We start from the raw sequence: 21,611 nt of genomic DNA on the forward strand, positions 1-21,611 counted from the left end.
GAGGTAATAAACTAATAACTGAGAGGATGTAGTGAGACAAGTCTGGTTCACCAGCTTCGTGAGAGCTCTCTTGCCATTTATACCACAAGAGAATGAGGGGTGTAGCAGCACTGCCTCTAAACACTGGCTATAACACTGCAACACAACGCAACACTGTACAGGGGATGGGTCCACCAACGAAACAAATCCATACAAGCCGACGAGGACATCGTCCGAAATTCCTGCTTTTGCCGGACAGCTAAAGCACACGCTGAGAGCGTACGGCAGGCGATTGGTGGCCAATTTCGGCTTCCATGGCCATTGGGGGCAGACATTGGGTCGACGATGTCATCCTGGGGAGCTCGATAACCCGGGCCAGACCCACCGATCGGAGTGATATAGAGTAGGTGCGGCATCGTAGAACCGATCTGGTTTGGAGCTTTGGTGCCAGACGCAGAGTAAGCCTACCAGTCTGGGTCAGGCCATGTCTGTGCCTCGACACCATATCTAGTTATCAGGTCTGGAGTGGCGATATCACTCCTTTATAGCATGGTCTCCCAGGGTCCTCTGACTGATGGCGTGACATGGCTTCATGTACAGGGCCGTAGCACCAAATACTGCTCAAAAGTGCTTTTCGCAAAAGACTCGTTGCCGAGTACCAAGGGACTGCGGGGGAAGCTCCGCTGGGTGGGACCATGTCTGACAGCAACCCCCACTTGGGATCTGCGACTGCACTCTTTTAAAGTACATACTACAACAGAGATCAGAGCTCACGTCCAAGTAGGAGGACTCGGACGGTAAAGTAACGCCAGGAGACACCTAGTAGATGGGTTGATCAGCACCGGGGTAATCGCATGCGGACCGTTGACATGGTGCCATTGCCATTCGGCACTTGCTTAGCCCACTTTAGACCGTTGCAACTATCGCCACCACCAGTACCTCGCTATTCTACTCTGAGTAGATACCTGAATCAAATGGTAAGAGTAATCGTAAGAGCTCATTTTGTACTCGCAAATGGAGCACGACTAAACTTCTTATTCTTTGCGCGACAATAATACTTACAGTCAGAGGCCAACGCAACGCAACTGAGCAAAGCCTCTCACCGACATGTCGGATGACACCGGATCTGCTTCAGAGTTATGTACACACCTTCTCTTCCGATTCTAACTCCTTGCGCTCGAGGTTCGTAGAAGCTGCAGAAGATGGCGACGACGAACCGTGCACTGTCGTTTGGGGACCCTTATACGTCTTGCGCGCGTATAGCATGTAATAAAACAGCGCGCCACCCCAAAGTGCCCCGTTAATGACGACGGTATAGTTCATATCGTCCGCTGAACGATCAGTTAGCTTAGCTCACACTTACTACAGAGCAGGGAGCTAGTCAAGGATACATACGATTAGGATTCGGGCCCAGTGTCGGAAACATGCAAAGAAGAATTGCAAAAGACAAATAGACGACCGCCGTGACCGCAATGGGCTTGCTGAGTCTCCCTGTATAGAACACACCCGGGTGGAACCGCTCCTCGCCCCAAACTAGCCGGCACAATATGGGCATCAGCCAGGCCAGATCATTGCCGGCGACTGCGAGAGAGAAGAGGGCGTTGCTAGCGGCGGCATTAATGAGGCAGAGAAGGCCGATTGTTATGGCCGCCGCGACGACGCCCCATACCATGCGGACGGGTTGGTAGCGAATGCGTTTGCTGACATGGCGGAAAAAGGAGGAGAAAGGGAGGGCGCCGTCGCGAGAGAAGGCCCAACTTTGGCGGGAGGCGGCGACAACCTTCAAATATTAAATTGAGGAAGTGATTGGGATGGGGAGGGAGGTACCAAGCTCAGCCCCATGAAGAACTGGACTGCTGCTACTACGGCCATAAAGCCGAGGGCACCAGCTTTCCCCAAGCAGTCGTAGTAGATCTGTAGAGATGGTTCAGTATGAGATAGATAAATTAGCGCATATATTACGTACTTGAGCCATCGGCTGGCCGAATGAAGTGCCCATCACAGCCTCTAAGTCTGTATTGATAACTGCCGCAATCACCGCTAGGGAAAGAAACCCTAAGATACCACATAGTCCACTAGACCATAGTATACCTAATGGAACCGCACGTGCAGCATTCGTGGCCTCCTCACTCATATGAACACAGGAGTCAAAAGCCCCAATTGTCCAGATAGGCGAGAGCCAGGCAAGCATAAACCCCCACCCGCTTGGCCAAGTTGTATAGTTTTCCAACTGCCCAAAGACATATGAACCTGAGTTGATCGTTCCGCCATTGACTGCTTTACCAATGGGCAGTGCGAGAACGGTGGCAACGACGAGGCCAACATTAGTCACAATACATGCGGACTGAATCTTTGGCATGATCCTCGCGAAGAATGTAGCAATGAGGCCGTGAACAACCACACAACCCACGTAAGTCCCGTAGACGATTGGTCGGGAAGCAGACCAGTGGCCATCCCGCGCGATTGATATAATAGCGAGCAGCATGGTAGCGAATCCGTCTATACCGTCAGTCGGCAGCTTGGAAACCCACGTCAGTGACCACTCACAGTCAATAGAACAGACACCTCCGATAAGCCCGATGGTATTGCTATATCCGACAACAAAGCTCAGAGGCCTTTTCCATTTTTCGCCGCTGAAATAATGCGTCCAGAAGTAGAGGCCACCGGCGGTTGGCATCGCGGATGCTAGATCGGCCTTCATTGAAGATTAATGGACGGTACCTGAGTGGGTTGAGAAAAGGTTCATACCATAGCAAGTCCAACAATGAAGATAAACAAGCTAGCAGCAAGCCATCCTGCACCTCAAGTCAGTCACAATGACCGGTGCACTAATTCGCTGAGAAATCTCACCCTATTCAAGTCAGCTAACGTTTGTATGGAAGTGTGAGTGGTAGCATACCCAAACCATCCCCACCGGACCAGCAGGTATGGAAAACGACAAAGTTGAGGCAATTGACGGCAACAGGCCCATGATACTGAATGCTATTGCGAAGACCTGGACGGTCGAATAATGCCGTCGAAGTTCCTGCTTGTAACCCAAGGTTGCTTCATATTTCACTTATTAGCTGACGCCTCCTTTGCTATAAGGCAAGGGAGAGAGGTACAATACCTAGCAACTGGGTATCAGCTCGCTCGGCAGCGGGCTCATCGTTCACTTGAGCGGTCATCGCGAGGTCGACCATATTGTATAGAGTTCCCAGGACACCAGAATCAGACTCAGCCCAATGTGCCAGGAGACACAATTGCCGAGTGAAGGGTGAAGAGCTTAAATGAAACTAAGATCCCATGGCGCATGACGCATGTCAGCAGGATGTCAGCTTGACCTTCTTCCGAGCCAGGTGCACAGCAAGGGACGAGGATCGACATTCGACACCCGACATATCGTTCTTATCGGGCCTCGGAAGGAGTGGCATTCTCAACCTGCAGCACGATGATAAGACGCAATAGCGTCGGCTAGTCCGAAGGCCGAGAGCTTTGTCTGGCCAGGAAGGGTGGGGGGGGAGAGTCAGGAAAGTCCGGCAATGAAGATAGGCAGATATGAAGACGTCTAGATTGCTTGAACAAGAAGCCTGCTTATCGCCATATATCCTTCCCCACTCTGGAAGCAGCGTTATCTTCAGTCTCTCTATTCTATGCGTACAGTTACAGTACCTATCACCTACGGCTTTCAGACTAGAGCCGGTCTGGATGCGCAGGTAAACCAATCCAAAATACAGATACAACTACCATTAGCTCGAAGAAGTAAAGCTATGTCGGTGACAAGCAGAAACAAGGAGAAATTCGTAAGTATACATAAGGCCTAGATCTAGACAGCACCAGGGCCCTTGTGGTTCGACTGGTCTAGGAGGAGACGGGGCTTGATATAATCTTCGTCCAGCTGGCGGAACCAAGCGACGTGATCCCCCGAGGGTCCGCCAGAGAATAGGTCTCGGATCGCCTCCCGTGCACTCCTCCCCGCTTCGCGCCGGGACGGAGACACGCTGTCTTGCTGAGCTTGGGATGACGATGACTGCTGTGGAGGTTGAGACGGTGATCGGCGCATTCGTGTTGGGGCAGCCGGAGGCAGGTCGTCATCGGATTGAATATCGTCGATGTCGAGTTCGAAGGCGTCGGGATGATCGTGATCCAATGCTCGGCGCTTCCCAGAGGACTTCAAACCATACTCATTCTCACTACCGTCCTCGCTGTCGCTGCGACTTCCAGGGCGGTTGCCGAGCAGAGTAGCGGTTGTTGAACGGTCGCGCGGTGTTTGAGTGTCTTTTGGTCCGAATGCATCTGAGTACATTCGGGAATGTCCTCTACTCGGGCGCGATGATGAAGGAGGACTAGGGCGGCGGTTGTTGCCACTCGAGTAACTGTTGTTCCGGTCGAGTTCCCTTCGCGACACTCCGTCGAGCGGAATATTGTCTGCACGACGAGGCGTGTATCCCAATCCGGTGTCGGAGCGCTTATAGTAGGTGCCTCCATTAGAGACTTCGATATCAAACTCATCATCAGACTCGAGTTCTTCAACAACGCCTGTCCGAATTCCAAGGATCTCTAGCATGCGCGCCGTGGTGCCTCCGAAGATGATGACAGTGATGACCACGACGACAAGGACAGTGGCACGTAAGGCCGGTCCATTCGCACCCTTCAGGCCCGCTGCCAGTGCTACGCCGACAGCACCACGAAGTCCGGCCCAGAAGAGCATTGCTTGGTAAGCGAACGGCAACTCATCAGCCACTTCCACTCCCCGTCGACGTGCCCTATATCGTATGAACCAGTTGATGGCTTTCGACAGGGGAAACACTGCCAGATATCGGGCGAGACAGATACCGACGACGGCGACGAGAATGAAGAGGGGTTTAAATTGCACATCCCTCTGAACAAGCAGATCGAGCCCCAGGTAGATGAAGATGAAGTTCTCTGACAGTTGCGCCATAACCTGGAAGAGATACTTGGTAGTCAACTGTGTCCGACGAGACATGTTGTAGTAAGCATAATGCTTCAAAGTGATACCGCAGAACAAGAGCGACACGATTCCTGAGAATATGAGTTCAAACGCATCGTCAATAGAGACCGTATGAACTTACCTGATAGCAGGACGCCGTTGGAAAAGAAATAGCTCGCGTACGCTATGAGTACAATCAAGCAACTCTCGATCTTGGGCTGGCGACGGACATGAGTGTATTTAAGCCCTAGGGCCGTCATAATCCCTACAATCACGCCCACCAGCATACTACCAAAAAAGACCAGCAGGAACAGTCCGATAGCCTCGAATAAATTGAGGATGGATAAGGAACCTGCGTCACTCTCCGCGTACTTCTGCGCTGTCTCGAACAGGACTATAGCAATAGCATCATTCAATATCGACTCGCCAAAGATGACGGTGTATAGCTTCGGCTCAACCTTGTAGAGGTTGAAGATGGCAAGGATGGTCACCGGGTCAGTTGCAGACAAGGTAGCGCCCACAGAAATGGCCTCGACGAAGCTGATACTGAACCCATCCAACGGAATCCTTGTCCAGGCGAACAAGACCAGCCCAAGAACAAGAGCCGAGATAAAGGTTCCCGCAAACGCAAAGGTAAGGATTGTCCCGATGTTCCGGAAGAAATTCGCTTGGTGTAATTCGTATCCCGAGGCTAGGATAATTGGCGGAAGGAGTAGATTGAAGAAGAATTGGTAGTCGAAGGCAACGAAGTTTGTAATGGGCGAGTCGGTCAGTCGAATGATCAATCCGACGAACATGCCTGTCTGCTGGTGAGATTCCGCAGTCACTTCCGGCAGAAGATTGCATTGAGCGGACATGGAATAGCATACCCCCAAAGATAGACAGAACTGTTTCGTGGACTGCCTCGATCTTCCGCTGCTGCAGGATGTAACTCGTGAAAAGAGCAAGCATCAGCAAGGTAATCATTATGAAGAGCGCCCAGGAGCTGAAGAACTCCTTGGTGCCGGCTTCTGGCGCATCTCCTGTGGCAGTAAAGTCAGACTAGCCACAAGTAGCAGTGTATTGTGAGCGCAGGGGCGGAGTGTGAGGTGCGAGGTACGATGAGGGGCTCTGAGGCGCGTACCATCATCGGGATCGATATCATAATCCGCAGCTCTCCCTGCAAAACAAACCGATTAGCAGCTGACTTCGTCGGAAACTCGAGGTCAGAAGAATGAGAGAAGAGCGCGCATTGTCGGGGGAATTCATACGAAGGAGTGAATGAACAGCGTCAGCTATCACTTGGCCCGCCATTATGTTGAAGTCGTTGTAACCACTACGGCGTTGACGCTCCCTAGCGGTTTACTCCAGCGGCGATTTTCTGACGCCAATACGATGCGCACATAATAGTCCACAAGCACGAGGATGGGAAAAAAGAACTTGACGACAAGGGTCTAAGGACAAAGTGAAGGCGAGGGTGAGGGTGAGGAGTTGGAGTCTCGAGTTTGGACTCTGGACAGGACAAGTTTCGCCAGCGTCTCTTACCTAGTCGGCGACTCCCGCCCCAGCTCTGCCTTATCCAACCACGACGACGCGCAAGGCTGCGCGATTTCCATACCTAGCACCCCGTACCACCCCGCTACTGCCGACTCGCTATTCCACTATTGTCTGGTATTGAGGTTTGTATCTCCGTTTCCGATATCGAATCGGCCTGATCTCGGAACGTGTTACGACCAATAGGGCTGAAACGGTTCTTTTTATTAAAAGGGTGGATCGATGGGTGGAACTTGTTGAAATTTTGAGCTCCAGTGTGCTATATCCCAAGACAGATCCTAGCCTCGACATTAATAAACTCAGGTATGTAGGCAGCCATGAATATGGCATTTCTCAAAAATATAGCTATAGATATCTATCTCTTCCTCAGCGTCCCCTCCGAAAGTCGGCTCGTCAACCAAGCCGCAAGGAGTGCAGCACATCCACCGAATCGCAAGACCCATCCCACACTTTCATCGTACGGCTCCCCCCGTGGTTTCTGGGATGCCCTAAATATAGCACTGCATATCAAGCTCGATAGAACCTGTGGCGCAGACACGGCTACATTATGAAGCCCCAAGACGATACCCGCCTGTGCCGAGTTCTCGTCTTCCGGTGTTTTAGGGGACCTTGAAGAGCCGGTCTCTGCGTCATTGTCATCATCATCATCATCATCACTATCATCAGCTGCATCGCGATCAATTTGAGGTGACAACCGCCCATCAAAGGTCGTCAATTCTGACCGCTGACGTCGGGTTCGGCGCTGTTCTTCTAAAGTCGCCACCTCAGCAGAGATCAGAGCAAACGGTGCCCATAGGGACAAAGCCCAGGGTATACCGATTAGGCCAACTACTACCGTTGCAGCAGTAACCGAGGTGATGAAGAATGTGCTAAACATGCACAAGGCAAACAGGATCTGCGACAGAAGCCAAGTTCGGCGCAAGGTAAGACCGGGAATCTGCAGCTTCGACAACCACGACATGCTTTCCGCTGAGCCCCGTGCCTTGTCGCGCAAGACTTCTGGGTGAAGTTCCGCGACAAGCCCTACTTCGATATCCGAGCTCGATTGCCTCTCGACTCTCAGACACGGCTCTGCTTCTTGTCGAATGTCCACTTCGCTGGAGTCACTAGAAAGGACAGGTTTATATGTCGGGACAACGAAAATAGGCAGGGTTATATTAGCAACAAACGAGACCAATGCGTATATAAGAAGAGCCAATGTTCCCACCCTTGTCGCATCTTCCCACGCTTTGTCGATATCAGAGTCCGAAAGACCCGGATTTTTTTCGAATATTGGGTTGACGTAGAGTTGACCAATGTAGGTTGTTGCGTAAAAGAGAAATGGAAACCACGCTATCCATGCAGCAATCTGCACTTCGCAGACCTTGGCGGCTTGAGGCGGCAGGTGTTTAATTGATTTGAAGACTTGCTTGAAGAAGCCCACAACGCCCATGCTTCCTGATGGCGGGGGCCCATCAAGGCGGGGATCACGCTCCTGGATGTACGAGCAGCTGACCAAAAGCGTCACAGCGAGGGATATTGATGCCAAAGCACAAAGAATCTGAAATCGCGTGTTCCCCAGGTATGGGAATAACTTTGGTAGATTGATATACCCAAAAATATACCCAATGATATTTCCCACGCCAGTCATCCGGCTGGCCCAAGCATTTGCAGACTCCTGCTGGTGCGCGGGTGCATTGTCCACAATAAAGCACCGAATTCCGGCTTGCACTGTATCACGCGTTAAATCGGAGAGTTTCCAGACAGTAAAAAAACATACCAGTATTTATTGCGAAATCTAAACACCACATCATCATGGTGGCCGCAATCCCGATCACTATATTGGCCCCCTCTGACTTGGGATCTCCGCCAAAAAGCACGAAAATCCCTCCTACGACCTCTTTAACCCAAGCAAGGCTGAGAAGAGTCACAATCGTAACTGCGCCTCCAACTATCATAAAGGGCTTTCTTTTACCCCAAGATATGCGACAATTGTCACTGCGAATTCCAATGTAGGGCTGCACCAAGGTCCCAGTTATTGGACCTGCAATCCATACAAAGGCAAGAAGAGCTTTGCTCATACCCAGGGATAGAAGGTAGGGCTACATCGCAGGTCAGCAGCTATCCCCCAACGACGTTGACCATCGCACTTACCGAGCCACTCGACAGCTCGACTGACCACACAACTTGTAGCCTAGAATATCACATCAGCTCTGACCGCTGCAAGGGTCAATAGTCACATAGGATTATTTGCCACCGTCAAGATGGAAATGGATTTCGTACCCGCCAATACTCAGGGTTAAGATAAGCAGATACCAGCTGGTCTTTGTGTCTGGCATTTCGTGAGGAGCCTCACTGCCAGAGCCGTTCACGAAGGTCACCGAGTCCACGTCAGCATCGTCCGTAGTTCGTGCTCCCACCAAAGGGGATGTCTCGTTGACAGCTCGGTCAGTTGCTGCCATACTCGACGAAATACCCTTTGCCAACTTGTGGCAAGACTAACGATAAACTGGGATCCAGAGACCGTATACCAAAGGCCGAAGTCGAAAAATGCAAGCTAATGCATTAAACTTAGTTCTCCCTAGTCCAGGTGGAGCGCGTAGCGTGGAGGGCTGGAAGCTAATCAAAGGAATGTATATTGAGCAAGCATAGATGTGCTCGAATGTATGATTTTTCAGTCTAAACAAAAGCCAATAACGGAGATAATCTGGTTGAATTTGAGCAGGCCACAAGCATCAGACAGAAGCGGTGCTGATTGAAAGACAATGAAGCCCAGCGATGATGTCTTCTGACAAACGTCATACACGTGACATGAACCTTGAAGCCAGCGTGACCCTCCCTAGCATTCAGAGAGGATCTCGTATTTTATTGGAAATGGCTTCGCTCTGAATGCACAAAACAAATAATACCAATTTATAACTTGATTTGTTACTATGTATATACACGACCAGATCAATCCCGCCTTTCACACATGAAAACTTCGTAAATCGGAGAAATGTCTATCAAGCGCAAAACAAACCAGCATTTCAGCGAGAAGCCCCAGGCTTCTCTGGCCCGAAAAGTCTTTCAATAGTCTCATGGTCGCCAACAAGCTGAATATTTGCTTATCAAAGCCTGCATGTCGTGGTGTCTTCTGCTCTTGTTCCCTCCATGTCCTGTTCAATGCACGCCAACCCGAGACTTCTGGAGACCCTTGAACAAATGAACTGGGAGACAAAAAGCAGATAAAACAAAAACGTACACAAGGAACACAAAGATTAAGCGTTAAAACCCTATGACATGGGCCAATGCACATGTCACAACCCAAATATAGAACCCATAGAAACAATACCGGGTCTGCACCGAGAACCACAGACTGAGGGTGAAGTGGCAGTGGCGCCGACGCAAGGCCGCGATAGCTGCCCGGCCATTGATAGTATGTTGCAAACAAAACACCCAACAGGACATGAAACCCTTAGGAGAACCGCAAAAAAATTAGGTACCATATAATGTAACAAACCCTTATTAGAACACCGAAAAATCAGCCACGGCGTGCGAATATCACCAACCCACTATATTTGCTGTTGCAAGAGTTGGGGTGCAATCATGTGAGATCCCATCATTGTCCCCATTGTGGATTGCAGAGCGACGGATGATGGCATAGAGGTCATTCCGTGAACACCCGGAACAGCGGGGTGAACAGATTCAGACGGGGACTCATCCTCGTCATGAGAAACAGACTCGTTGTCATCATTTTCCAAATCGTCCTCGTGGACTAGTGGCTGCCCGTCTTGCTGAGCCTCGTGAATGCGGCGATGTCTATAATGTCTTGTAAGAAGACTGAAACCGACATCAAGAGGGATGGTGACTTACTGAGCCAAGTTATCAGACCTCGAAAAAGCCTTGTTGCAATAGGGGCAAGGATATGGTCGCTCCTGAGTGTGAGTCCTCACATGCCTGGAAGCTAAAAGTCAGCGGGCGGCTAGAGAAATTATGACAAGCCAACATGCATATGTTGTGGGCAATGTAAACCAGTAGGATAGCGAGGCAACAACTCACCGTTTCAGATGTTCTAATCTCTTGAAGAGTCGCCCGCACGAAGGGATGGGGCACGAATGAGACTTCTGCGGGTAAGGGCCAAGTTCCATCATGGTAGCACTTCGCGCGCGGCGGACGGGTCCAGTTGCATAACGGTCGCTCTTATGTCCGACACCGTTGGGAGCACCTGATTCCACGGTTCCATTCGCTGGGAGAGCTGGCAGATCTTCCGCTTGCGTAAGGGGTATGGAGCTTTGTTCGCGGCGTTCACCCACACTGGAAAGGGGTGTGCCGTTACGCGACATTTCATGCATCAGGTTCTTTTGAGGAAGAGCTGCAGTATAGGTACTATTAACAGAGCGATGCAACGACTCATGACGTGAGTCATCCGTATCCCCGGGGGCAACCGAGCTGGAAACGGAGCGTCGCAAATCACTGGGCTTATGAGCCGCGTATGATAGAGCAGGAGCAGGCGAGTGAGTGCCGGTAGTGACAGGATTGGCAGCGCCGGGCGGGATGGACGATCGACGCCGGCGTTGCTTATATGTAGGGGATCCTTCTAAGACCGAATAAACATTGGAATGGAAAGTTCTCGCTGGGGTAGGAAAATGCGCGCTTGCGAGGTTAGACGGCGGTAGGTGCATCATGGGGTTGAAACCAGATCCAGTGGACATCTCCGGAATCGCAGTGTACAAGCCCGTGTCTTCGTTGGCAATGTAAGCAGGTTCTGGTCCAATATGAGAGCTATGTTGCGGTGGTGTAACAGGCTCGAAGGATAAGCCGCGGTTGCTGTAATCTTCATATTGGGAAGAGACGAAGGACGGCGCCGGCGAGTACTCGACGAATGTCGGCATTGAAGAATGGCGCTGGTGGATGCGAGCAATGGGCATGCCGTTTCGGTCGTACTGGATAGCCCCATAATCCGCCTCGCGCTTAATAAGGTTCTGAGGGATCGGGTTCGGCATTGGGATCGTTGTGTACATCTGGGAATTGGCCGATTCGTCCGTGAGAAGGGGAATCGATGGCGGAGCCATCTGGGGAGCCATCTGAGGAGGAGGCATTGCGTCAACGGTCCGAACGACTGGGGATGCAGATTGGCCATATGTCGTACTTGCGTGTGCAGCAAACGAGGATGAATTCGCTTGTTGTGCCTTCGTGAGTTGCTCGTACAGCGACTGGGACGAATCAAACTCAAAAGACAAAGCAGGTTCGCTGACTGCGACAGTGGTGGCCTCCTGGCCCATCTTCTCCCTTTTTAGATCTCGCTCCAACGCATCGAGAAACAGCCTGTCATGAGGCACACTGTACCAATAGAAGACCTTCTGCTTCTTCTGAGTTCGGATGCAATTGTTCTTGTAAAGGAAATCAAGGAACGGGCTTTTCGGTTCCTCGAGCGTAGCATCGGTCCCAGCTTTCAGGTTTCGCAAATCAGAAAAAATGCCCTCCTCAAATTTTTTCGAATTCTTGACAGGACGGCCAAAGGCTTGGAATCTGAATGCCAGGCACCGAACGATATCGGTACCTGAGATGTGGAACAAATTGCTCCTATTGTAGAGTGGTTAATTGGATTTTCAGTGGTATATGTCCAACAGAGTACTAACCAAAGTACACATGAGATATAATCACCAGTCGGGAGAAGGAATCTCCGGATGAGCTGGTCTGGCTGCCAGTCCACTGGCGCTGAGAGAAGGAAGTATTTCACTTGATCACAGTTAGTCGGATATGGTGCGAGCTATAGAAGAGCCCTCTTACGATTATCAACTTGTTGAAGTGCGACCTGTGCATCATGAGGCAGGCTCTGTTGTGCTTCATTCGAAAGCATAAACGTCTCTGGCTTCTGCGGAGGCGCCATCGGGGCGCCGTGCTGAGAGTACATATTCGTGACCTAGAGGATTAGAAGCGTCAGAAGCCAGGTTCGAGCATGGGACCATCCACTATGCGAGCGTAGCCAACGATGGCAGATCGCTGCTTTGCGGATGGCTGGACCGAGTAACGCAAGATAACACATACGTCAGGATTCCTCCGTAAGTCGTTTTTAAAAGAACAGCGAAAGACAGGTTAATATTAGGTGAAACGGGATACGTTTTATATGGCGATAAGGTGTTGTATAGAAACAACGATCGCGGGTGGGAGCAGAAGAGGCTATATTCAAACACAATCCGAGGAACCAGCCTCCTGCAGAAGATTGTTAGAGACTGACGCTGGCCGAGAGGTCGTCGGCAAAGAGCAGCGACAAAAGGACAAGTGAAAGGAGGGAGAATGAACTGGGCCAGCCCGTTTTCAGTTCTCTTTGAAGAGCTCGCACGGCGAAAATTGAATAAAACGAAGGAAGGGAGAATAGCTATAGGTGAATCGCGATAGGGGGAGGGGGAGGGGGAAGGGAAAAGAAAGAGATGAAGAAAGATGGTCAGGATGAAGGAAGACTTGCTTTTTCAGAGTGTCGAGAGAGCGTCGGTTTGGAAGCCTGGGGGACGAGAGGAATAATAATAAGCCTTGTTATTATTATTTGGGACTAGCACAGGTGCTAATAATAATGCGGAAAGGATAAATAAAAATAAAATAAATAATAATGAATGATTATGGTATTCTGAACCAGCCAGTCCGGGTGATTGCTGAGGGGTCCGAACCAAAAAGAAGAGTTCAGGGAGAGGCAAATGCCACGGAGACGATGGATCGCATCTTCAGTCGGTTCGGTTCGACTTTCGCTTTCTTTCTGACTGGCCCGGTCACCTGGCCACTACTGCAGAGGCTGGGCTACCAGAGGCGCACCGACAGCGCAAAAAGAGGCCGTCCTGGCCTGCGTCAGGCTAGAGACTGGACTCTGGAGCAAGGAAAAGCGGAGACAGCGCTAGGGACCGATACATGGCCATACCAGGTCCTCTCCAAAAATACTGGGATTTGGCTGCTATAGTAAGATACTCGCGTAAGACTTTGTCACATACATCAACGGATCACAGAGGTAGTGGGGCCTCCTCCCGGATCCATCGAGGAGACAGCGACTGAAGTCATTTCTGATTTGAGAGTAGTGAGCAGATCTGTTGACTGAACAAGCTAACAGTCTAGCACACTGAGTATCTGAGTTACTGTCGGATGCTCCTCCTTGTTGGGTTAGACTACCCACGAACATAGCTTGAAGCTATACTCCGTCCAGCCCACAGAGAACGGACTGGAGAAGCGCGGCCTCCCTTCGAGTCTTTAAGCGTTCAAGTCGCAAGGGCCACTGTAAAAAGCGAATTCTGAAAGAATAAAATAGAGCACCCAATATTAAGAGCGCGAAAATATTATCTGGAACGAGTAAACGAGGTATAATCACAGATCTTGCGGAAATTACATGCCATTTCGGAATACTTGAGAATTCGCCAGACCTTGATAGCAATAATCATCATGACCGTTAGAAATCGTAACGCGGTACTGGAAGACCGCCGGATCGACAACCGCACCTACCCCTTAAGAGCATCCCCTCAGGCCCGCGCCCGGCCCACCAACTGGTAAGGCCATATACTCTTGTAACTCAGTGGTAAGCTCTGCTCAAGCCGGGAGGGCGATTGCATTCTCAACACCTAGACAGATACTTTTCCAAAACACAGAACATACTACAAGAGATTTGTCCAAGTCCAGGCAGTGAGGGCCACCCGGGACCGAGGAGTAGTACAGCTGCTACCACTCCGTACTGTCTTATGTCAGTTGTCAGCCTGGAAGTCAGGTCACCCAAGCCGAGTGCCAAGAATGTGAGTGCGAGTCAGGAGTCGAGCTCTGGTGGAGCCGAACATGCCAAGGCAGAGCAAACATCATCAAACTGGCGCCAGAAACAGTCGTGAAGTATTTGCCCCTTGTTTCAGCTTTGTGTTGAGCGCTTACCTTTGCCCAATGACGCTCCCGCTCTTCGTGGTGGCCCCTGTCCAGGCTCTCCTTCATGCCCTGCCGCCCTGTCTATATCCACCGACGATGGGTCATCTGCTCACCCGGCTATTCGATCCTTGAGAAATCCTCCGATCCGTGATATCCACGACTGCCTTCTCTTACTCGATATGGCATGAGCACTGCCGTGTAGCATGTATACAGCGCTCTTAAAGTGCCGTTATCAGGCCTCGCAAACTCGGAGCCGAGATCTGGACCACCTCTGTCAAAGCAGTAAAAAGGACGCTGTTGCACGAACGGCTGCTTGCTCAATACCGTGGCGAGAACTTGAGGAGGGCTCTTACGGGCGGCCGTAATCCAAAGTATGCTTGTCTTCGTCCCGGGACCGCATAGTCTGACTCGAGCTGTCTTCATGGCTACGCTCGAGAAGACTAAAAATAGACTCATCCTACATTATCACTGTGACCGCTGCGGTCACTACTTGACTTTTGTGTGCTTCTGACGCCGCCGGATTAACGGAGGGCTTGCAACAGTCACGAATGTTAACGGCTGTTAATCTGTTACACATCTCAGATCTGATATAGCTCGACCGTCAAATACCATTGCAGGACTCGGACCCTTCGAGATCTCCTTAGATCAGAAACAAATGTGATGAATCTGAATTTTCGCGAAACAGATCACCTCCCCAGGTGGGATCTGCGCTTCCCGGCTCAGCCCTGAAGACGTTAAAATGTTAATTACTCTGATGGTCTGTATACTGGAACCCCTTTGCTTAGAGGCGTTGCTTCTCCTAATCACCAGAGGTACTGTGATGACGATAGCCGTTAAATTGACCAGTCTCACGGGTACAGTGTGAAGCAAAAGAGTTGATTCATCACCAATCTGCATGCAGATTGATATTTCTCGGCGGCTAAACAGGATCTCCCGCATAGTTTTCGCAGGCAGTGCCAGGCGCTGCATGTGCGGGCATAGAGGCCATCTAGCACCTTGCCATTATCTATTCTGAGTGGCACCGAACTGTCAGGAAACTCCTGAGAATCAGGCAAACTCAATCTCTAGCTAGAGAACCCATCATCTTCAGTCCGAGCACTTTCTATAGCCTTCCTATTTTGATAGGACATCATTATTATCTACATATTTAAACTTTCGTGGTTCGTAGTGTCTTCGGGGCTGATAGCCTTGTTCGACGTTAGTATTCCCGGTGGCTGGGGCTTGGAAAGGTTATCTTGGGCTTTGTACGTAACTCGGCAGTACACTAGAAATTGGAGCTGAAGTGGAAATGAGGGTCAAGAGGAAGGAGCAGGGCGAGATCTGAGCCTCTCGTGAGAGTCGGAACCGCAAAAGCATAATTTCGGGACTTCTCCATATTCAATTCTCCGAGGATCTGCCCAGCGAATTATTGACATCATCAGAGGGTTACGGATACTCGCCCCGATATTGCTTGTTTTTAGTGCTTGGCTCTTAGCAAGTCTTTATTGCGCTGGTATAACTCATTTCCAGTTGAAGTTGCCAACAGAGAAGAATTGCTTCGTATCTACCTACTCCGCTTTGTTTACTTTCAGGGGCGTCATGCATGGACGAACCAAGCTCAGCTTTACGAGTCGCTTAGTCTGCTGTCTGACTCGCTCTATCGCTTTCGCTAACGGAGTATGTTTTCTTCATCCTCGACGTCCTATGCGAGCCCGGTGGGGAATATTTGGAATATCACAGCTCGAAACAATTGGCCGTGCACAAAACTAAGTTTGATCGCCCTGGCTGAAACATCTAGAACATCCCAACGACGTTCTAGAGACGACTTCGTATCCCGCCTTGGAGGACCATCGCTATCAATAGACAATGGCATTATATCCTCCACGGTACCCGCCGCTAGCTATGCACCTCTTTTTTCCCGTCCCCACTTCCCTCGTCTCTTTAGTTCTCGAAGATTTCTTTCACCTCCGCAGGGCCAGAAGTCACACTCCGTAGCGAGTACACATTCACACACGGCAACTACTGCACCTGAACGTGCCTGAACGTGCATGAGCCATGGGGTCATGCGAGGAGGCTGTCAGGAAGTCGTATCCGACTGTCAATCTTGCAGCAAGTACAGTATACCTCGGCCCTTGATGGCAGACCCTGGCATCATTGTGATTCTGAAAACATTTAGTAAATAATACCAATGCCGGTCGTCCTCCGGGAGTGTTGGCCTTCCTGGGAACTCGTTTCTGGAGGTTTCCACGACAGCTTTGCTTCCAAGAATACGACCGAAACTTCGAATTATTGTGGTTGGAGCTTTCGCTTAATGCTACTACTCTCCAGCATGGCGACTGGGTTCGTTCCGACTTTCCGAGTGAATCGAACAATCCACTATTATGAAAAAATCTCCTTTCTCAGTATTCCGTACGGGATGCTCGGATTGCCTAGAAACCCGGTCGCCGCACCAACTTTGATCGCCAGAGTTTGGAGTATGATCACCGGTAAAGTTGAGACTTAATTCCTCACTATTATGGAGTACCAAAGAGTGTTGCTCTGAAAAGTGTCTCGTAAAGTGATCTAGTCCCAAAAACACGTTCTGAAGGAAGCGCCAAGTACGCGATAGGACACTAAGAGTGACTATTACGCAGACCCCTTCCCATGATGATTCTTACCCAGTAATATTGACTTCGTATGTATGCAACTACCGGGGTCGAAGAGACTATACCAGTCAACCAACGCTGACGCACCGTCTGTGAATCCTTCTTGCAAGCCCGAGTCCCTTGCTAAGGCAGGAACTCGCTGCGTTGATCCACGGCCTATCCTGCTTGCTCCGTCAGCACTAGGGAACAATCTTCTGCTGGATGCGGCATGGTACTCGATGGAATAATTGCTTAAGCCGCAGGATTAGGTAGTGCACCGTCATACACGTTGGGAAAGGTGATGTGGAGAGTCTGGAATTCCGGATACACTCTCTTATCCAACTCAATCTGTACGTGGGTGGCTCAACTGGAGCTTTGACTCTCGATTCACCCTAGTTCCTGGATGGGTGCACGAAACTACTGGGTTATGGCGGAGAATTTCTGAAATAGACAGTAAGGCGCCATTATTGATGCCGGCGGTCATAAGCGACTTCTTCACTTCGTCTTTCCTGCTAGGCAATATCACAAATGGTGGACTGCAGAGTGTGTGAGGGGAAAAGGGTGCTCCACGCTCCTAGCTAGGTTGGGGTGGTTGCTCTGTGACAGCTTAGGCCTGGTGCGTGACTAGTACCGTCGTCTGGAGAGCGAAAATTCAAAACTAAGCATTTGAGAATCCCAGAGCGGTTTGTCTTGCCAAAATACGTGCTATATTCATCAAACTTCCCCACAGCGACAGGCTCTTAGCGTTCATCGGACAAGGGGAAGTGAGAAGACAAAGGAACAGGAAACTTGCTGGTCAATACCCATGTCTAGGCCTGGCATTAGATCACTGTCAAAACTTTATGAAGACCGGTCAGAAGACTAAGACTACCGCATGTCCACTTCAAACAACGATTAATTTCGAAGCAGGGATGGGAAAGCATGTCGCCCGACCCAGCACTGATTTCTCAAACCTTAGCGCCTTCGGAGGTTTGGCCCTTTCAGGAACGGTAGGCTTCATGAGTTGACGCTATACCATAATGAGTCTAGGACGAGCCTCTCGACTCCAGCTACGATAGACCCAACGTGGAAAAGCTAAGGTTTCAGGTTCCGTTTTCCAGGTACCAGAGTTCGGCTTGGCATCAGCGTGGGCTAGTTGATCACTGATCGAATTCGAGCTCAGGCGGCCCCAGAAAAAGCTCTGAACAAGGACGCTTCAATGCGTTATCGCTCAAGGTCAGCACGCCTGGTTACAGACTGAGACGTGAAACTGCTGGTGGGGATGAACCATCGGTTGCCTCATCCGGGAAAAGAAGAGATAACTCAGGCGAAGCTGCACTGACTCACGTAAAGCAATTAGGGCGACTCAAACCAGCATACAGTGTATAATGGAGCACTGGTTCCCAGAATACAGCGTAAACCAATCACCAGAGAGCGGACTGAAGTCTTTAGCGACGGCCTCTGGTCTTGCCGCGGCCTCTCGACTTTCCACCCCCTCTCCGTGGTCCTTGGACGTGAGCGACGTCCCGACTGCTGAGATTCAGAGTTCCACCTGCAAACTTTCCGATAGATGGGCCTCCAACTCCTCGTTCCCGTCGCCCATTGCTAATCTGTTTCTTGGGCGCGGGCTTCTCAAGGATGATCCCGTTCTCTCGAGCCTCCCGCCGACGCTTATCTTCCTTTGAAACAGCCTTAGCTTTGATGCCCTTTCGTATTGACGATGGCATGTTCTTCTGATGGTAAAGCGAGTTCTTAGCTCCAAGCTCCTGCATTCTCAAATCGAGTGCCTTGTGTCGATTCTTGCCTGTCGGCGCGAGATCTGAAGCTGACTCCAACAGATGAGACTCTTTCAGAAGTCGCTGGAGTGCGAGGTCGTTCTTCAAGTTGAGCGATTCGATATCTTTGTCATCTTCGTCGTTCTTGGCTTTCTTCGAGCTGTCCGTAGTAGGGTTTAAGTCCATAGATAAAGATGGCGGCTTTGCGGTCTTTTAGGATAAAAAATCAGCGTGGATCAATACGCGCATAATCCAACCCACACTTACCATAAACGCCTTTCGAGCTTTCTTGTCCATCAGGTCTCCAGTACTGCGAGAAGGAGCCTGATACTCAACTACCTCAACAGCGGTGTTTTCTTCCCGCTCTTCAATGCCACTCCATTCAGACTCGGATGCGGATTCATCTTCTTGACTATGACCATTATACTCGTTGTCGGTGTATTCTGAATCAGTTTCATTATTGGCAGTGTTGACCCTTTTGACCTCTAAAGGCTGGAACTGAGCTTCGAAGAATTTGCGGAATAGATCTTGAGCGTTTGATTCGGTCGCAGCTGGCGTCTCCTGTCGGCTACCGCCCTTTTCAGATCCCGATACTTCTGAGGTATCTCTTTTCCGTTTGCCAACCATCTTTGAAAATAAAAGAACCAACCGTCCTGTCTCCGCTGTAGTGAAACGCTGAATTGGAGAAAAGGCGGTGGTCAACTTTTCCAAGGTAGATAAAGTCACGTGTGATAAGATAAAGTCCTTAAGAGGGTCTTGAAGTATGTTCGAAGTCACAGCCCCTCACTAGAGACAAGATTGCAATTGAACGGTCAACCATTATCAAACAACGATCTGGACTACAGAAAAGGGCGAAAGAGTCAACAATGAGCAAATTTCGACCCTGTATCGACCTCCACTCTGGGCAAGTCAAGCAGATTGTTGGCGGCACTTTAAGCAACGTTGAATCGGATCTGAAGACAAATTACGTTTCCAAACTTCCAGCAAGCCACTTTGCGGAACTCTACAAGCAACATAACCTCCGGGGTGGTCATGTCGTGAAGCTAGGTCCCGGTAATGACGACGCAGCAAAGGAAGCGCTGAGGACATGGCCCGGGGGGCTGCAGGTTGCAGGGGGGATCACAGATGAGAATGCACAATATTGGATAGAGCAAGGTGCTGAGAAGGTGAGCTTAACTGCTTAGCTAGTCCGGCATGTTAGTGTCAGATTTATTCAACGCCAGCGAGCAGGGAAGCTAGCTATTTGGCAATACCGATGCTACATTGGCTTCTTACCTCCCAGTCCGTCACGATCTTCATTAACTAGTATACACAGGTAATCATCACATCATTCCTCTTTCCAGAGGGTCGATTCTCTCTGGAACGACTGCAGTCTGTCCTTGCTGCCCTAGGCGGCGACAAGTCAAAACTAGTCCTTGACCTGAGCTGTCGGCGAAAGGGCGACACGTGGTTTGTGGCCATGAACCGCTGGCAGACTATCACAGAGATGGAGATCAACCAAGGTAAGCGGATTGATTTCCTCCATTCTGACAAAGCTTCATCATGGAGGCTTTTGAGAAGTCAGCGCACTGACCGTACCAGAATCCATTTCTCTCCTCGAACCATATTGTTCAGAGTTCCTTATCCACGCTGCGGACGTCGAAGGCCTGCAGCAGGGAATTGATGAGGAGCTGGTTTCAAAGCTTGCGCAGTGGTGTTCGATACCGGTAACGTATGCCGGCGGAGCGCGGAGTCTGAAGGACCTGGAGAAGGTGCATCTAAGTAGTGGAGGTAAGGTTGATTTGACAATAGGGAGTGCGCTGGATATTTTTGGGGGCTCAGGGGTCACCTTCGACGAGTGCGTAAAGTGGAATAACGAGCACTGAGTTGATTTAGCAGCCATGTTTCCGGTTTTGTATAAAGAGGTGTTTGTGTTCGCATAGAAATAGGCTGGGCGGAATTTGTTTTGTATTTTGGTTCTTGATGTCTTACCAGAGGTGGGTGATTCTGGCTTTTCCAGAAGAACACATAATACATACATACATACATATAAAGGATATATGGGGGTCAAATTTGCGGCGTTATTTCGCGCGTTATTATGGCGAAATTGCCAATATATATATATATATATTCATGCGTTCAATATAAGAGCATACCAGCTGTCATTCATAAAGACGCTTCTAGATCGGAGGGGAAAGAGAACTGCAGACACTTGATGGCGGCACTTTAACGCTACCTGCGACTTTAGAGACGTCCACGGACGTCATCTAGCGAGCACATACATTGAATAAGCAATATTCAAGCAGCAGTAAAGCTCGCGCGGCCGTCTCCCTGCAGCCCCAAGCCGGAAATCGCGTACCCCGAATTAGACATTCCAGTCACACTGTATGCCGAAGTAAATGCCAAAACGAAAGAAAGAGCTTAGCTGAGTGATATAGCTCCGCCCCGGCGAGCTCGCATGTGCAGGTAAGCCTGGAAGGCACAGAAAACGAAAAATCCCTGTGCTGATTAGCCTAGCCGATCATTCCACAGAGTATATGCCTGCATATGCGAAACAAGATCTGTCAGGGCGTAGGGGGATTTGTAACGTACGGCGTAAACAATAACAGCAGTGAAGATTGAAGCGGCGACCGCGCCGCCGTCTTCTGGTTCACCCTCCGAGCCGGTAAAGCCGTGGTGTTCGCTCTGTTTGGGCGGCCATATTAGTGATTATATTGGCTCCTACTTTGGCGCTTATGGTAATTGAAAATGAAGGAAGCGATGCGAGCGATCGAGGCTGGATTCGATGGAGGAGGCAGCAATCAACGCACCTTGAATAGCGATCCGAGGACGGAAAGGATGACGATGGCGAAGAGGGAGATGACCACGCTTTGGAAAACAGATACTCATCAGCATACCGAATGCAAAGGGATGTCTTTCGGCGGAAACCATACCAGGACCATGCGTTCATCACAGATACAACAGGCTTCATGGTGCTGGTGGTTGTTG

The 21,611-nt window shown here is 50.2% G+C and overlaps 7 protein-coding genes across 7 annotated transcripts; 1 reads left to right on the top strand and 6 right to left on the bottom strand.

The window, feature by feature from the left end:
* Positions 1-814: 814 nt before the first annotated feature.
* On the bottom strand, positions 815-3,161 carry BDW70DRAFT_150175 (putative GABA permease; the record flags this gene model as incomplete). Its single annotated transcript, XM_073739115.1, has 9 exons — positions 815-922; positions 1,129-1,310; positions 1,375-1,759; positions 1,807-1,893; positions 2,018-2,478; positions 2,527-2,674; positions 2,728-2,774; positions 2,879-3,004; positions 3,089-3,161. 9 exons carry the CDS (start codon positions 3,159-3,161, stop codon positions 815-817), a joined length of 1,617 nt encoding a protein of 538 aa, XP_073596108.1.
* A 509-nt stretch (positions 3,162-3,670) lies between these two features.
* BDW70DRAFT_136091 (bifunctional K:H/Na:H antiporter NHX1) lies at positions 3,671-6,382 on the bottom strand. Its single transcript, XM_073736799.1, has 5 exons — positions 6,160-6,382; positions 6,033-6,068; positions 5,779-5,931; positions 5,052-5,708; positions 3,671-5,001 (listed from the first exon to the last, which is right to left on the bottom strand). The coding sequence occupies exons 1-5, from the start codon at positions 6,200-6,202 to the stop codon at positions 3,785-3,787; spliced, it is 2,106 nt and encodes a 701-aa protein (XP_073596109.1). The 5' UTR covers positions 6,203-6,382; the 3' UTR covers positions 3,671-3,784.
* A 175-nt stretch (positions 6,383-6,557) lies between these two features.
* On the bottom strand, positions 6,558-9,167 carry BDW70DRAFT_136093 (putative sucrose transporter). Its single transcript, XM_073736800.1, has 4 exons — positions 8,705-9,167; positions 8,576-8,615; positions 8,202-8,523; positions 6,558-8,152 (listed from the first exon to the last, which is right to left on the bottom strand). The coding sequence occupies exons 1-4, from the start codon at positions 8,881-8,883 to the stop codon at positions 6,798-6,800; spliced, it is 1,896 nt and encodes a 631-aa protein (XP_073596110.1). The 5' UTR covers positions 8,884-9,167; the 3' UTR covers positions 6,558-6,797.
* Positions 9,168-9,844: 677 nt separating this feature from the next.
* steA (sexual development transcription factor SteA) lies at positions 9,845-12,723 on the bottom strand. Its single transcript, XM_073744155.1, has 6 exons — positions 12,449-12,723; positions 12,191-12,323; positions 12,040-12,139; positions 10,460-11,983; positions 10,274-10,357; positions 9,845-10,219 (listed from the first exon to the last, which is right to left on the bottom strand). Exons 2-6 carry the CDS (start codon positions 12,312-12,314, stop codon positions 9,973-9,975), a joined length of 2,079 nt encoding a protein of 692 aa, XP_073596111.1. The 5' UTR covers positions 12,315-12,323; positions 12,449-12,723; the 3' UTR covers positions 9,845-9,972.
* Positions 12,724-17,771: 5,048 nt separating this feature from the next.
* BDW70DRAFT_136102 (uncharacterized protein) lies at positions 17,772-19,286 on the bottom strand. Its single transcript, XM_073736801.1, has 2 exons — positions 18,912-19,286; positions 17,772-18,854 (listed from the first exon to the last, which is right to left on the bottom strand). The coding sequence occupies exons 1-2, from the start codon at positions 19,269-19,271 to the stop codon at positions 18,318-18,320; spliced, it is 897 nt and encodes a 298-aa protein (XP_073596112.1). The 5' UTR covers positions 19,272-19,286; the 3' UTR covers positions 17,772-18,317.
* A 156-nt stretch (positions 19,287-19,442) lies between these two features.
* Positions 19,443-20,635, top strand: BDW70DRAFT_136103 (1-(5-phosphoribosyl)-5- ((5-phosphoribosylamino)methylideneamino)imidazole-4-carboxamide isomerase HIS6). The gene is made up of 3 exons (XM_073736802.1): positions 19,443-19,810; positions 19,960-20,146; positions 20,226-20,635. The coding sequence occupies exons 1-3, from the start codon at positions 19,511-19,513 to the stop codon at positions 20,507-20,509; spliced, it is 771 nt and encodes a 256-aa protein (XP_073596113.1). The 5' UTR covers positions 19,443-19,510; the 3' UTR covers positions 20,510-20,635.
* A 496-nt stretch (positions 20,636-21,131) lies between these two features.
* On the bottom strand, positions 21,132-21,594 carry BDW70DRAFT_159870 (uncharacterized protein; the record flags this gene model as incomplete). The annotated part of the gene is made up of 3 exons (XM_073740746.1): positions 21,132-21,308; positions 21,434-21,491; positions 21,557-21,594. 3 exons carry the CDS (start codon positions 21,592-21,594, stop codon positions 21,132-21,134), a joined length of 273 nt encoding a protein of 90 aa, XP_073596114.1.
* Positions 21,595-21,611: the final 17 nt, after the last annotated feature.

The sequence above is a fragment of the Aspergillus foveolatus genome (genome assembly GCF_047715535.1).
Source record: "Aspergillus foveolatus strain CBS 279.81 unplaced genomic scaffold BDW70scaffold_23, whole genome shotgun sequence".
Taxonomy (NCBI): domain Eukaryota; kingdom Fungi; phylum Ascomycota; class Eurotiomycetes; order Eurotiales; family Aspergillaceae; genus Aspergillus; species Aspergillus foveolatus.

Bases quoted from the DNA above. Each gene is read 5' to 3' on its own strand.
- BDW70DRAFT_136091 (XM_073736799.1), bottom strand. From the start codon at position 6,202: ATGGCGGGCCAAGTGATAGCTGACGCTGTTCATTCACTCCTTC. The intron at 6,069-6,159 runs GTATGAATTCCC...TTTGTTTTGCAG, and splicing joins CGCTGTTCATTCACTCCTTC to GGAGAGCTGCGGATTATGAT. The intron at 5,002-5,051 runs GTAAGTTCATAC...TCATATTCTCAG, and splicing joins CAACGGCGTCCTGCTATCAG to GAATCGTGTCGCTCTTGTTC.
- BDW70DRAFT_136093 (XM_073736800.1), bottom strand. From the start codon at position 8,883: ATGGCAGCAACTGACCGAGCTGTCAACGAGACATCCCCTTTGGTGGGA. The intron at 8,616-8,704 runs GTACGAAATCCA...GTGATATTCTAG, and splicing joins TTAACCCTGAGTATTGGCGG to GCTACAAGTTGTGTGGTCAG. The intron at 8,524-8,575 runs GTAAGTGCGATG...CCTGCGATGTAG, and splicing joins TCGAGCTGTCGAGTGGCTCG to CCCTACCTTCTATCCCTGGG.
- steA (XM_073744155.1), bottom strand. From the start codon at position 12,314: ATGTACTCTCAGCACGGCGCCCCGATGGCGCCTCCGCAGAAGCCAGAG. The intron at 12,140-12,190 runs GTAAGAGGGCTC...ACTGTGATCAAG, and splicing joins ACTTCAACAAGTTGATAATC to TGAAATACTTCCTTCTCTCA. The intron at 10,358-10,459 runs GTGAGTTGTTGC...TTTAGCTTCCAG, and splicing joins AGATTAGAACATCTGAAACG to GCATGTGAGGACTCACACTC.
- BDW70DRAFT_136102 (XM_073736801.1), bottom strand. From the start codon at position 19,271: ATGGTTGGCAAACGGAAAAGAGATACCTCAGAAGTATCGGGATCTGAA. The intron at 18,855-18,911 runs GTAAGTGTGGGT...TTATCCTAAAAG, and splicing joins AAGCTCGAAAGGCGTTTATG to ACCGCAAAGCCGCCATCTTT.
- BDW70DRAFT_136103 (XM_073736802.1), top strand. From the start codon at position 19,511: ATGAGCAAATTTCGACCCTGTATCGACCTCCACTCTGGGCAAGTCAAG. The intron at 19,811-19,959 runs GTGAGCTTAACT...TAGTATACACAG, and splicing joins TAGAGCAAGGTGCTGAGAAG to GTAATCATCACATCATTCCT. The intron at 20,147-20,225 runs GTAAGCGGATTG...TGACCGTACCAG, and splicing joins AGAGATGGAGATCAACCAAG to AATCCATTTCTCTCCTCGAA.